The 16,032-nt window shown below is 38.4% G+C and overlaps 1 protein-coding gene across 1 annotated transcript in view; it reads left to right on the forward strand.

The window, feature by feature from the left end:
* Positions 1-16,032, forward strand: part of LOC126187901 (sodium/hydrogen exchanger 2-like) — a 260,348-nt gene that overhangs the window by 169,372 nt on the left and 74,944 nt on the right. The window contains exons 12-15 of the mRNA XM_049929251.1: positions 2,730-2,825; positions 4,902-5,023; positions 8,973-9,175; positions 14,542-14,631. Of these exons, the coding sequence (XP_049785208.1) occupies positions 2,730-2,825; positions 4,902-5,023; positions 8,973-9,175; positions 14,542-14,631 (511 nt within the window). The remainder of the gene's footprint in view (positions 1-2,729; positions 2,826-4,901; positions 5,024-8,972; positions 9,176-14,541; positions 14,632-16,032) is intronic.

Raw genomic sequence — 16,032 nt, forward strand, 5'->3', positions numbered from 1 at the left:
ATGTTGTCTACTCCGGGGGCCTTGTTTCGACCTTAAGTCACCCATGACTATTTAATTTTCGTCTCCCTTCACTATTTGAATAATTTCTTTTATCTCATCATACATTTCTTCAATTTCTTCGTCATCTGCAGAGCTAGTTGTCATATAAACTTGTACTACTGTAGTAGGCGTGGGCTTCGTGTCTATCTTGGCCACAATAAGGCATTCACTATGCTGTTTGTAGTAGCTTACCTGCACTCCTATTTTTTTATTCATTATTAAACCTACTTCTGCGTTACCCTTATTTGATTTTGTATTTATAACCCAGTATTCACTTGACCAGAAGTCTTAGTGTCTATTGCTTTAGAAATGATTGTCGTAAATGAATTCCAGCATAAAGCTATTTTTTAATCACTTCCAGGGCCTATATCAGTAAAGAATGAATATGCCAACATGCCAGAGAGTATTATCCTACTTATAGTACTTAAGCATGTGAAAAATTTTAGTTCTTCATTTTTCCCTGTGATGTGAGTGTGTGTGTGTGTGTGTGTGTGTGTGTGTGTGTGTGTGTGTGTGTGTGTGTGTGATAATTTTTCAACTTCTTTCCTCTATCTTTCCTCCCTGAAAAGAAAGTATCTCTGAATTCCTAAACTTAACTTAAAGTTGTGTGTGTGGGGGGTGGGGTGGGGGGAGGCTGGGAGGGGGGGGGGAGGGGGTTTGGAGAGGGTGACAGGCCACCTACAGTTACTCCTGTCTCAGTAATTGATAAATAATTACTCCATTACTACTACACATTCCATTTAAATTTATATTTTTTCCATATTTCTCACTCTATACTTTCTGTGATCCAAATATAAAGCATAAATAATATCTTCACTGTTCAGATGCTCAAATTTTTTGCACATAGTCATAATACCAACAATAAAAGTGAAATGAATCTGTTTTGTCAAGCTCTGTTTCATTACATAACTTTTTATATATGTTTGCCATGTTATGAGACTTGTATTTGAAGTTTCAAGCTATATTTTGGTTATCTTTATGTGTTACCTACAGCAACTGGCATGAAATGTAACAAATTATGTATTTAATCAAAAAGTTGCATTTTTTTCTCCATTTTTAGACAGAATATATTGATGATAATTTATTGACATTGCTTTGCGAGTAAACAGTGAAGCATTGGTATTTGTCACACAACCTGAAAGATACATTGCTGGATGTGAGGCAGTAATGCTTTCCTGCTCTTTTATTGCTTATTTTTGTTCCTTGATTTCTCACCTTTCAATCATACATGTCTGTAGAATGTTTTTGTGATTATTGTGATCAGCTTTTTAGAGTAAACATGCTATTAGGTCCTGAAATTGCTGATAAAGCTGTTGCTTAGGTGGAAAATGGTTGAACTATGCATTATGTAGCAGTGAGAAATACACTTTCCATGATTTACAGAACCATGAGAAGGTGCAAGGAAACTGGAGGCTCTGCAGGGAAACCTGGAGAAGGCATGAGAAGAGCAACATCAGAAAGACATGACCACTTCTTACAGTTCTTCTCCACCATCATTACACTAATTCCACTAAAGTATGAAATAAACACCACCAAGTCCAAGGGGTCAATGCTAGTGAGACAACTATCCAGACAAGACTGGAAGAAGACAATCTTCTATACAGAAAACCTGCTACAGGTGAAAGAATCACCATAGGGCACCGCACAGCTTGACTAGATTTTGCATGGGAAAATAGAGGTTGGAGAGTGCAATGATGGGAGAAAGTATTGTTCACCAGTGAGTCACAGTTTGACCTGTGATCACCTGATGGTAGAGAGAGGGTCTGGATAAGGCCTTGGGAAAGGTGCCTTTTTGGGATGGTTCTCTGATGGGACGGGCAGGAATTAGTATGACTGCAGAGATGGGGGCCTTATAGTAATTCAGCATGTGGAGCAAATCCTTTTGGAGCATGTTGGCCTTTTGGTCCGTTTATCAGGACTTTTTTATACAAATGCATGATAACAAATGCCCACATGATGTAAGAATTGTGCAAAAGTTCTTGGATGAGGTGGAGATTCCTGCTATGGCTTGGCATGCTCAAAGCACTGATATAAATACTATTGCCAGTAGGTAGGATTGGGAGGAGAGAAGGACTTTGCAGAACTATTCAGAGACCCTGAAGGGCTTATAGGAGCCCCTCCTGAAAGAATGGGAGGTTATTCAAGAATAGGTAATGCAAGCTTTTGAAGGTGTAAAGAGAGGTCTGTGAAGTGAAGCATGAGGTGCAGAAAACTAAAACAGAGGAATGTTACCTTCATGAACTTTCTCAAAATTTGCTTGAAGTGGCTGTGTGTCTGAATTAATTTGTTTAGAATCAGTTTTTTATTTCATTGTCAGACACCTAGATGAAACTGTACCACAATATTTTATCATAAAATAGTAGATTAGTGTCACAGAATTGACTCAACTTCAAACAAATTTTTAAGAAATTGGGTTTTTTTTTATTTTATTTTTTTATTTTTTTTTATTTTTTGCCACTCAGTGTATTAATATGTGCCAGAAAAATGTAATGTATAGTATGTAACTGTAACAATTTTTTTAGTGTTGATTTAAATGTGGGCACGTTATTACATGGTATATAAAAAATACTTATTTGCCCCTCCTTCCACAAATTATTCCTTTGGTTAGAAATCATTTATATAGTCAATGAAACATGTGCCATGCAATGATTTTAAGTCACTGATTGTCAGTAAATTATTGTTTGTTACAGTATTACTTTCTGTGGTCTTGTGCAGGCTCACTATGCTCTCAAGAATATTTCACGGAAGTCATACACAACAGTTAAATATTTTACAAGGATGTTGAGGTAAATTATAATCATTTGTGTTACCTTAAACTTATTTGCATAGCTTAAGATAGAAACTGAGTGAATGTAATTTCAATAAACAATAGAATGACTAAAGACAATTACTCACCATGTAGAGACAACATTGAGCAATTGATAGTTATCCAAACAACAAATTAAGCATGTAGGAGTAGGATGGGTTATCAAATTCTGACATGAGTGGTTGTCTTATATGAAAAAAGTAGAGTTAAGACAGTTGAAGGAAGCAGAAAGAAGTGGTAAAAGCTCTTTCCACTGTTGTTTAATTTTGGAGTAATGTATTTCCAAGTAGCCATTTATAAAGAATGCAATAAGATTGTCTGCCTAGAATCACCACGAACTTCAAGCCCACTGGATAGCAAAATGTTGGACATTCAAGAACAACATGATTTCTGGACTATGCTGTGCAGCATTCTCCAATAAGTGAAGTAGAGAAAGAAATTTCTGTTGAAATAACTATGTAACTAGCATGTTGACAATGTAGAAAAAGACAGATTGCTACTTACCATAAAGATGACACACTAATTTGCAGACAGGCACAATTAAAAGACATTTACACATAAGCTTTCTACCACAGCCTGTGTCAGAAAAAGAAAGAGAAACACTCACACAAGCAAGCACACCTCATGCACACATGACCAGCAACTATGACAGCTCAGACCAAAATGCATTCTGTGAGGTGTGTGTGTGTGTGTGTGTGTGTGTGTGTGTGTGTGTGTGTGTGTCTGTGTGTGTGTGTGTGTGTGTATGTGTGTGTGTGCGTGCGCGCGCATGTGTGGATGAGGCGTGTGTGAGGTGTGCTTGCTTGTGTGGATGAATGGTGTGTTTCTTTTTCTGAGGAAGACTGTGGCCAAAAGTTAGGTGTAAGTGTTTTTTAGTTGTGCCTGTCTACAACTTAATGTGTGATCTTTACAGTAAGCAGCAATCTATCTTTTCCTACATTGTTGATGTTCCTACCTGGAGTTACCATTGATTTCTAATATATTTGGAATATTATAGTTAAATCAAACTATTCCATGACAAAAACAGCTCATGGAAAGAACAAAATTAGCAAGGCTAACAAGACTATTTATTTTTTTAAATGCTTCATAATGTATCATAACAAAAACGAAGGTTGCAAACCTTGTCATTCATCTTCTGAGAAGGACTTGCTTGATTCAGAAGTCCAAGAATGAGAGCGAAATTAACAAATGTGGAAGTAATTTTGAAGCACCCAAAGAAATATCATTGGACCATTACAGTAATCTGGAGCATAATGTCAGAAGCTCTTTGAAGTTGCTCACTTTAACTTTCTGTGCAGAAAAAAGTGAGAAGACCCATTATTGTTTGATTACACTACTGGTGATAATTCCCTGAAAACTGTAACATCTATGAAATACGTGTGAGTGTTGATCCTGAGTGACCTAAAATGGACCAATCACATAAACTTAGTCATAGGAGAAATGGATGCCATACTGAGATTCATTGAAAGAGTCCTAAGGAAATGTAGTCTACCCAAAACTCCCATTCAACCAGTTCTTGATTATTGCTCCTCAGTCTCCAACTCTTACCAGGTAAGATTAATAGAGGAGAAAGAGATGATCCAGAGACATGTAAATATGAGAGTGGCCAGGAGATGATCATGAACCTCCAGTGTCAGATACTACAAAAGAAGCTTCACACGTCATGGAGAGCTTTACTGTAAAATTCTAAGAGTTGGGGAAATTTGAGCCTCAGCAGATGCTTACTGAATATTATTCTTCATGCAGCACATTTGTGAATGGAGCAGAAAAGGGGAAAATTGATGTGCTATCAGAAGTATTTATAGAATGAGATTTTCAATCTGAAGCGGAGTGTGTGCTGATATGAAACTCCCTGGCAGATTAAAACTGTGTGCCAGACCGAGACTCAAACTCGGGACCTTTGCAAAGGTCCTGAGTTCGAGTCTCTGTCTGGCACACAGTTTTAATCTACCAGGAAGTTTCAGAAGTATTCATATTTAAATTAAAAAGTGACACTATTAATTGTTTTCCAATGTGACACATCACTGGATATCAATGTAATTTTTTTTTGTTTCAGTTCCACAAGTGATGCTGTTATTTTTCTTTTCTTAGGAATGGTACTAGTGAGTGATCGACATATATGGCATACAGGCTTTGTTATGTGGACACTTGTGTTATGTTTAGTTTGCAGGTTTCTTGGTAAGTTTTAAAAAAAAATTCTTATGGATAATAATTTTTAAATCTTATGCTGAAAAATTATGTTTTTAAACAGAACTGTAAATATCATTTCCAATAACAAAAAAAGGTACAGAATAATAATAACTGGCAAAATTTAATGTCAATAGAATGACAATTAAAAAACTAGCAACGTAAACCTACTGCACCAATTAATGGTATTAAATAGTTCAGACTACCCTGGTTTACCTATGAACCATTTGGTTTTCATACATTGCAATGAACTGAGAAATAAGTCTGGGTTGATGTGACACCTATGTCCTTTATTCCTCCGGCAAATTTTGTGGCAGATATCATGTCTTCTATTGAAGTCATTCCTGTCCATCACTACAAGAAGCTAACAAGATTATCAGTCCTGACCAGTCAGCTCATGTGTCCAACATATTCTATTTATTGATCCTTATTTATCTTGAAAATCAGTCAACACATAAGTCTGCAGCATATAGTATTATATATAGATCTTGAAAAGTTTGGAGAGAAGTAAATTCAAATTAAATATTCAAATCATGTGCTGCACTGTCTGTGAAAGGTTTGTATCTGGATTCCAATCCAATACTAATCATGTATAAGAAGTGGATTTGAAGGTATTGGCTGAAACACTGTAAATTTCCTCCAGTTTACACACTCTAAAAATTCTGATTTTTTTCTACAAATGTGAAGAACAATGTAGGCTCTTCACATTATCATCCTTCAAAAGTTTGAAAAGATGCATTGTTATAAGTGTTACTTGACAGTTATTTAAATATATCCTCCAGCTAAAATCAAAATTTATAATCATAGAATGCTAGGAGAGAGAATCGCAATGTGGAACACATTTAAGACTTTTGGCACTAATGACCCCTGTAATAGAAGCTTACTATATTCTCATCTTCCACTTTGAACTGATAGCATTCACTTTATGTTTGCTGCAGTCTATTCCTGAAATTTAAAAAAAAAGGTACTCCAGAAAAGGAGGGTTTTCCAAATGTGAAAAACTGTTCCAAGGTACAACATGGCCATATATCTAAACACAAATATTCTGTGGGAGCTTTGCCAGTGATAGTGCCAACAGAGAAGATCAGATTTTCTGACCAGCATGGCAGCAGCTGTGAGTGGAATATCTTGAAGGAGGTTAGTGTATTCTGAGCTTCACATCTATGTTGATGCATAGCAGATTGTACCATTGTAAACAATAAATTGCATTTTATCTATAACCATGCCATTGTTAGTAATTGGGTTTATCCTTTCCTGGCATAAAATCCACATTGATGACCTGCAATGACCAGAGGCAACAAATTCAAACCCTTAAGCTTTCTGTGAACTGACTACTGTCTGTTGACAATGGAGTCATCTAGCAACTATAATGTTCTGGAATGGTATGACATGACAGTGACTTTCATAACATCCATTCCATGCTTCATGTCAACATGTTCAGCGATGGCCGCTTGTGAAACAAGCAAATAACATGTTTCAGTTTAGTGCCACTGGTCTTGAAAATGCTACTTACACTGCCAAACAATGGGTACCCATGGACGACCTATTGAGTACCTTTGTTCACGAATGTAAACCAAGTGCATACAATCAAGACACAGTCCAACAGACTGCTGCAAACGCAAATTACTATGTTCCCCAACTTTATCAAGTCCTTTGTGCTGTTTATAGATCCATTCAACCTTTTCATACTGCACTACATGATCCATTTGGTTGGATAATTTATGGACATCCTCAATGGAGTTACAACCATGCCACATTGGGAAATCGCCTTACTCGTCACTGACGTGGCCACTAACACACCCATACACCAGTAGCATGCCCTTATACCTTAGTTCAACCTTGACTTACAACCATTCTGTCCAGACCAAACAATGATGCAATTCATGATCACTGACTGCATATTTGCCCCCCGCAACATTTCTGACAACAGTGAAAAATTTGTCACATTACTGTGACACCTACGCAAAAATGCAGACATTATCAGTGACATCATTGTGGCACCCACAAATAACAACAAATATAACACTGTGAAATCAGCACTATTCCAGCACCTTTCACAGATGCTGGAGTAGCAATTGAAACAATTCTACAAAGAACATCTGGGAATCAGGACACCTTCACAACATTGGTGCCAGCTACATTCACCTGTGAACATTAATGTCAGATCAGATCACACACTTTGGACTCTGTACATCATCAAACTACAACCCCAAGTGCAGATAACAGTCACTGAACGTAAATCACTGGGCAGAATTTAATATTGGTGGATAGGATTTTTACAGTATTGCAACATTTACCATGTATCAACACCACTAACAATAATACCCTGCACCAGGACACACACAAGCTATGCTGCACCAAACAACAGCAAGCTGCCAAACCGACCTGACCATGCCTGACTATCTCCAAGGGTGACATTAACACCCCTCCACCCCACCTTCCCCTTCCCTCCAACAGAGCAGCAACCTCCAGTCAATCCAAGTAACACTCACACAGCTTGAACTAAGTGGAAACATGCAAGCCAATGATAGTATGCTTTGTCAGTGTCAAAGGGCACAATACCAGCATGTGAGTGAATCTGAATGGAGCAGAATGATTAGTCTCTGGAAAATAGGTTTGTCATACCATGATATTAAAGTTCATACAGGCCGTGCTGTTATGACAGTGATTCCTATGTGGAATTGGTTGATAGAAGAGGGTCACAGACAGAAATGAGCATGTGCTGGATAACACAATCACAGTGCAGGATGATTGACATTTCGTCCATGTGGCAGTAACTAACAGAGCAGCTACATCCAAAGACCCAACATTGCAGCTTTGCAACAGGTATGGACATGTTGGCATTAATGTTTGACACCATCTACTGAGGGATGGACTGTTGGCAAGCATCTCATTGCATCGGCTTCCATTTACCAAAATCATTAATGTTTTAGACTGGCATGGTGAATGACGAAATGTAGTGTTTTTGGATAAGTCCCCTTCATCTTGTCCTACAGTGATTGCGACATATATGTTAGACTTTACTGTGGTGAACACAATCAGGCAGACTGCATTGTTGAGCAGTATAATGGACAAATGCCAAGTATGATGGATTATGGCACCATTGGCTGTAACATGTGATTTTGTCTCCTATGTATCGAGGACAGTCTGAACAGCAACTGCTATTTCAGGGAGGTTTTATAGCCCAAGGCATAGTCCCTCTTGCAGGCATTTTACATGCCACATTTCAGTAGGCTAGTGCATGACCATATGTCGCACGGCATGTATCAGTCTTCTTCAAAGAAAAACTGGCACCATGGCATTCTCGGCTGGTATTTTCACTTGGCATATAGTCTACTGACATTTCTGAGATAAGGTCAATCAACCACCTCAATAGACTGCTAGCATATATGAAGGATGCCTGATAGAAAATGATTATATTCCATATCCATATGCAAAATAATTTCTTGTTACAGGAACAAATGTGGAAAACAATATTTTTCCCTCTCCAATGTCTGCTGAAGGAAATTGTCTTAGTACATTGTTATGAATTTGATTATTGCCAGTTCAATTTGTACCAACTTACTAATGTGATAACAATCTTCAACTCCATGGGACAAACATGACATGTAATAATCATGTGTCATATTGCACACATGAAGCAACAGTTAACATAGACTGTTGGCTACAGATGGCAACCAGTAGCATGGTCTCTGTCATCCAGCAGACACTAGAGTGTGCGATTTGCAATCAAAGTTGCAACTAAGGAAAAGAGTTCCAGTTTTGAGACTGCCATTGTTGTATAAATTTAAACAAAATTTATGTTTAGTATTTATTATTATATATAATGAAATATATTGAAGAATTTCAGAGTATTTTGATGTAACAAAATGTTAAATTTTATGAAGATAGATTCCACTGTAACAACATAAATGAAATGAATACATTTACTGCTCCACAGGGGTGTTTTTATTAACAGCTACAGCAAATCCTTTGCGAGTGAATAAAATTAATGCACAAGAGCAGTTTATTATGGGATATGGTGGACTCCGAGGTGCAGTGGCTTTTTCTCTGGCAGAGATGCTTGATAAGGATGTGATTGCACCTCGTCAAGTATTTGTGACTACCACCCTTGTTGTTATACTCTTCACAGTTTTTATACAAGTGAGTTGTAAAATAAATTCAAGTCAATATCAATTATATATTTGATAAGTTCATGGTTTTGCAGTTTTTACACTCTTTACCTTCTGCTGTAGGATAAACACTTCTGAGTTTATTGTTTCACTGCATGTGGAAATAATTAATTATAGCATAATGAAAATTAATGTAAAATGTTTATGATTTTAAATACTTCAGGATTAAAGGAGGACATTCACTGAAAACTAGAAATGGTGAGTTGTTGATAAGCATACACAAAAGAAAGAAAACTGCTAGCTATCAAAGTTACCTTTCGACAAGGTAGAATAAAATAAAACACACACACACACACACACACACATACATGCATATACATGACTATGCCCCTTCATGGTGCTGGCTAGATTGGCAGTGGTAATACTACTTTTTTCAGCAGGTGGTCTGGTTGTGGTGGGAGTAGCGTCGGGTGGGGTGTGTTGAGGAAGAGGGAGGTGGTAGGCAGGTAGAAGGACTGGGAGTGGCTGCCACAATTGTAACAGCTGGTGGGAAGAGACACATCGTGAAGACTATGTGGGGACATGAATTTGAAGGGGGTGACTGGACAGACAAAGGGCAAATTGTTGGGTGAAAGGTGCAGGGACACTGGGTCACCTGAGATTGAGGTCACAATGATTTTGAGAGTGGAGGATGTGTTGTAAGGGTAATTCCCATCTGTGTAGTGCCAGTCCATATGTCTGCCACCTCTCCCTCCCACATCCCTGGACAGCAAACTGGTCACCTCCATCCAACCCACTAGCCACCTAACTCCAGTTCCTCTCCTTGCCTCCTGTCTTCCTCTCCTTCTACCTACGTCACCTGACACTAAGCCCGCCACAACCAGTTCACCTGCCGAGAAATAGCAGTGGCACTGTCAGTCTAGGCGTATGACATAGGAGCATAGGCATGTGTATTCATGCATGCATATAAGCATGTGCATGTGTGTGTATTGTATTTTACTCTAGTTTGTCAAAGAATAACATTAAAAGATTGCAGTTTTCATTCTTTTGTGTGTGCCTATCAACAATGGAAGGCTTTCAGTTTTGGTGAATGGTCTCCTTTAATCCTAAAGAATTAACGTTATACCAGAACTTTCCTACAATGTTTATGGTTTTCTCATTTCTATTATGTATTGAACAACTTTTAGACAATACCCTACAATCTGTACTGAAATTTTATCATTTTTCTTTAGTAACTTTTTGTAATTATGTTGTGGGTACTATAATTGACAATTGGGTAAAGATGTTGTAAGTCCTGTACATTTTATTACCACAATAAAGGCAAAAATCAAGGAACAAAAACTCAGGAGAAAACCAGAGAGATAACTCAAATGAAGTCATTAAACATAAGCAAAGATACCATTAGACTGTCATCACACAGGCACAAATGTAGTCCACACTTCCAATTACATGTTCAACTGTTTTCATCACCACATAGTGACTCCCCCCCATAGGACGGAGCTTCTGGGATAAAGAGAAACTTGTGTTGAATTGTTCTGCTAGCTCTCATGTGAACCAGCACTGGTATCATTGAGTGAGTGCACCTGTTGAGAGGAGGAAGTTCCTGGTGACATGTGAGCATCTGTGGCAGCTGATTCCATTGGTAATGACTGCAGAGTGGCCAGTGGGGCTGGCAGAGTGGAGACCTGATCAGCAGGGAAGGTCTACAAGAGGGCATGTCTGACTGAAGGCTGCCATTGTACAGTGTTGTCTGTGGGGAGGAGGTATGCTGGTATTACCCATTCAATGAAAATCCTATTTCATTTGACTTTCATTAAGATCATCATTGTGTGAGCATCTTTCCAAGATTGGAAAGGGGCTGGTTTAAAGTGGTTGCAAAGGTACTTTAATGAGATCCATGCATAGCATGGTATGGGTATATTGAGCAAGGTCTTTATGCCTAAAGAGTGGCTTTACATAGCCAGGTACTGTTGAAGTTTGGTAATTTGAAATACAGTTTCTCATTTGTAGTGTGACTGAGTGAGATTCTTCAGTGTGGCCTTCTTGTTGCTTGGGGAAAAAAGTTTGATGGAAATCTCAAGGTTTCATCGTACAAGAGGCCAGTTTTGAATGCAGTCCACATAGTAAATAACACCAGTTGCAAGGCAATCAACCAGGGAGACTTGTGAAATATTAACACCAACCTGAGTGTCTTGGACAGCATTCCACCATGCTGTTGTTTGTTGGATGGTAGCTGATGGAACAATGATGAGTGAACTCATATAAAGTAGCTAGTTCATTGAACTAAAAAGACCTGAATTGTTGATCTTGATCCACTGTTTACATCTGTTTGGCACCCAAACCCTAAAATCCATTTAGTGCAACTGTCTCAGGAGAAATGTCCATTTCTATCGGCAGGTAGACCTGTCAGTAGCCTTAAGAATATATTTTAATCATTGCCCAGAGGATACTTGAGAAATATGGCACATAACTTCTCAAAAGGAACTGAGAGGCTAATGAATATGGACAATGACTTTCACTGACTGAGAAGGTAACCAGGTTTTAGCCCACAAATGACAATCACATTGTACTCCCAGCCAGTGGTATCTGTCTGTTACCATATGAATAGTCATTTTAGGTCCAGAATGTGTGGGGCCACAAATTTAGTCCAAAACCTGTTTTGTACAATGGAAAGGTACACTCATTTCATCCATCTCTTCTTCACCTACCTCCTCTTCTCTTTCTGTAGGATTGTCCCCAAGTTTGCTACCCTTATATAAAACCAGTTTACAGAGAGATTCCGTGATGATATTACAAACTTTCAGGGATGATGGAGTATGGTCTGAGGTAAGGGACCCTGGGCCTGAAATGATAGAGTTGAAAGTCATAAGCAGAAATCATTCTAATACCTCTGACAGTTGGTAGTTGGTAATGAAGTGACGAATGGGACACTCCTTTGAGGTTGATTCTTAGGGGCGGTGTGAGGATTGGGGGTGTGAGGGGAAATGGCACAGGAGATCAGTCTTTGAACTAGGTCTAGGGGTTAGTGCCTGCCTATGAAGGTTTGGTGAGATAATCAGCATATCCCTTCCCTTCCTCGTCATCTCCAGATTGCTACTGCCATCCCACATGATAGTTGCATTCTGGTCTGAGCTGCCAGAGTTGACAGTCATGTGTGTATGAATGATATGTATTTCTACATTTCTCTTTTACTGATGAAGGCTCTGCCTGGGAAGAAGCAACCTGTCTTTTCCTACATTGTTAATATGAGATATAAGCAACATCCATATATATCGAAAGATAATATGCATTCAGACTGAAGTTCATGAACTGGTTCGGGGAAAGATTATCATATGTATCACACTTGTGTTTATGCATGAATTATGCAAAGAAAGGACAAAAATTAAAGATGGAAAACATCTACATCTACATCTACACAGTTACTCTGCAATTCACACTTAAGTGCCTGGCTGAGGGTTTATCGAACCATTTTCATACTACTACTCTACCATTACACTCTTGAATGGCCTGTGGGAAAAGGAACACCTAAATCTTTCCATTCAAGCTCTGATTTCTCTTATTTTATTATGATGATCATTTCTCCCTATGTAGGTGGGTGTCAACAAAAAATTTTTGCATTAGGAAGAGAAAGTTGGTGATTGAAATTTCATAAATAGATCTCGCCACAAAGAAAACCAGCTTTGTTTCAGTGACTGCCAACTCACATATCATATCAGTGACACTCTCACCCCTATTGTGTGATAACACGAAATGAGCTGCCCTTCTTTGCACTTTTTCGATGTCCTCTGTCAATCCTCCTGGTAAGGATCCCATACCGCACAGCAATATTCCAGCAGAGGACGGACAAGTGTAATGTAGGCTGTCTCTTTAGCGGGTTTGTTGCATCTTCTAAGTGTTCTGCCAACAAAGTGCAGTCTTTGTTGCACCTTCCCCACAATATTATCTATGTGGTCTTTCCAATTTAAGTTGCTTGCAATTATAATTCCTAGGTAATTAGTTGAATAGACAGTGTTGTGACAGTGCCACGAGATTTAAAAGTGCCGCTACGTCAGTACGCAAACACGGCGATAGAGGCGATCCGCAGCTCGGCTGAGTGCGGAAGCGCCACCTAGCTATGAACAGCGCCGGCCGCATGTCACGGCACGGGAGTTGAGTGACAAATACGGAGTTGGTAGCATGAAACCCACTATTGTTTCTACGTTTGTATATCCACGCAATTTATTAGTGAATTAAAGGTTATAACAGACAGCCCTTAGATTTGTGTGATTTATCATATACCCAAAAGTTATTGGATTTGTTTTAGTACCCATGTGGATGACTTTGAACTTTTCTTTGTTTAGTGCCAGTTGCCACTTTTCACACCATACGGAAATTCTCTCTACATAATTTGAATTGATCGTCTGATGATTTTACTAGATGGTAAATTACAGCATCATCTGCAAGCAATTTAAGGGGGCTGCTCAGATTATGATCGAGATCATTTATGTAAATCAGGAACAGCAGAGAGCCTTTGACACTACATTGTGGAATGCCAGATATCACTTCTGTTCTACTTGATGATTTACCATCTATCACTATGAACTGTGACCTCTCTGAGAGGAAATCACGAATCCAGTCACACAACTGAGATGATACTCCATATGTATGCAATTTGATTAATAGTTGCTTGTGAGGAATGGTATCGAAAGCCTGCTGGAAATCTAGGAATATGGAATCAATCTGAGATCCCTTGTCGACAGCACTTATTACTTCATGAGAATAAAGAGCTAGCTGTGTTATACAAGAACAATATTTTCTGAATCCGTGTTGGTTATGTATCAATAAGTCATTTTCTTCAAGGTGATTCATAATGTTTGAGTACAGTATATGCTCCAACATCCTACTGCAAATTGAGGTCAGTGATATGGGTCTATAATTCAATGGGTTACTCCTATTTCCTTTCTTGAATATTGGTGAGACCTGTGCTACTTTCTACTAGAGGATGAAAAATGCTTTTGGCATTCTGTAAAATAAACACTGCCTCTTGTCTGAGGTATAAGGTCATTCTTGGTTCATTCCTGTGGCTGGCAGAGGAGGTTGGAATAACTGGTTTTGTGCATGGTGTTATTACAAAGCCTTCTGTCAAATGAATTGTTCCTGTAAGGCCATTGATATCTGGGTTGGAGCAAAGTGGAAACTTTGAAACAAAGATTTGGTAATTTTATAACAACTTAGGGTGTGATTTCTTACACTGAAGTATGTTTTTCAGGTCAGTTTACACTATACACATACACCGGCTTCCAATTGCTGTTAAAAGTCTCATGGATGCAGTACATGCTAGATTTTTATTTCAGAAGCTGTTGTAGCGTTTATTTTATTTATTTATTTTATTTATTTTTTTTATATTTTTTTTTTCAGGGCAGCACAATAAAGCCACTGGTGAAATTACTTCACATTAAACTTTCAAAAATGGGTCACTCATCTCTTAATGAGGAGCTTAATAATACAGTAAGTACAGAATTAAACTTATAAAAATATAAAAATTACATATAAGGTAGAATTTTTCCATGAAGTGGCATAGTCTAGGTTGCAAATATGCACAGCAGCTACTAATAAATAATTCAGCTTCACTGATGTTGGATATTGATTCTCCCATCACTTTTGGTGCTGTATGTTGTTTCCTTGTACTTGTCAGAATAATATTTTTGTATCAATACCAGAGAAGGAAAGTTGCTACTCGCCATATAGCAGAGATTCTGCAGTAGACGCACACACACACACACACACACACACACACACACACACACACACACACACACACAACATGCAACTTGCAGACACGTCTGCAGTCTCAGAGAGCTGGTGTAGTTTCAGCTCTCTGAGACTGCAGACGTTTGTGTCTGTGTGTGTGTGTGTGTGTGTGTGTGTGTGTGTGTGTGTGTGTCTACTGACAGAGGCCTTAATGGCCAAAAGCTATACTTGTGTGAATCTTTTTGTTGTGCCTATCACGACTCAGCATATCCACTATATGGTGAGTAACAGCTTTCCTTCTCTGGTAATGTTACATTCCATCCTGGATTGTCCATTGTTTAATATTTTTGTATATTGTATTCATATAACATTTGTAATCAAATATCAAAAGACCTGAAGGCTGTGTGCACAATGGACTCTGCAGACACGTGGCGAAGAAAATGTGCTCGTGTAGAATATCTCAGTGCAGTAAACCCAGTAAGATGGTAAGATTATTATTTTTTCTTTCTCTTCTAAGAAGTTCATATAAATTTTGCAATGTAGACAACAGAGGATTTTGAAAAAAGACTCATTCTCTTCCAATAAATTATTATGTCATTGTGTAATTCATCAAGCAAACAATTGCTGATCATAGTTATAAACTCGTTTGTAATCATATAATGTAGGCTCTCGTGGCAGGTATCTGCAGTATTCCTGATATCTGATTTATGGACATATGGTTGCAGTCCAAGGCATAATTCTCTGCCTAATGTTTTGTATTCCACTGCTGGAGACTTCATCAGAGGCTTCGCCAACTCAGAAATCGGTTACGGACTCAAAATAAGCTCAGGAAGCTGAACTGTTTCTGAAACAATGGAAAATCCAGGACGGAATGTAAAAATATTATTAGAAGGAAAGTTGCTACTCACCATACAGCAGAGATGCTGAGTCATAAATAAGCACAACAAAAGGCTTTCATAATTAAAGTATTCAGCCACTGGCCTTCAAAACAATTGACAAATGTACATATACACACACCCTCAAGCAAACACAGCTCGCACACACGATTGCTGTCTTAGGCTGAGACTTCAGTCAGAGTTGCGTTTGTGTGTGTGTGTGTGTGTGTGTGTGTGTGTGTGTCTATTTTTGACAAAGGCCAAAAGCCAAAAACATTCATAG

Source organism: Schistocerca cancellata, chromosome 5 (genome assembly GCF_023864275.1).
Source record: "Schistocerca cancellata isolate TAMUIC-IGC-003103 chromosome 5, iqSchCanc2.1, whole genome shotgun sequence".
Classification (NCBI taxonomy): Eukaryota; Metazoa; Arthropoda; class Insecta; order Orthoptera; family Acrididae; genus Schistocerca; species Schistocerca cancellata.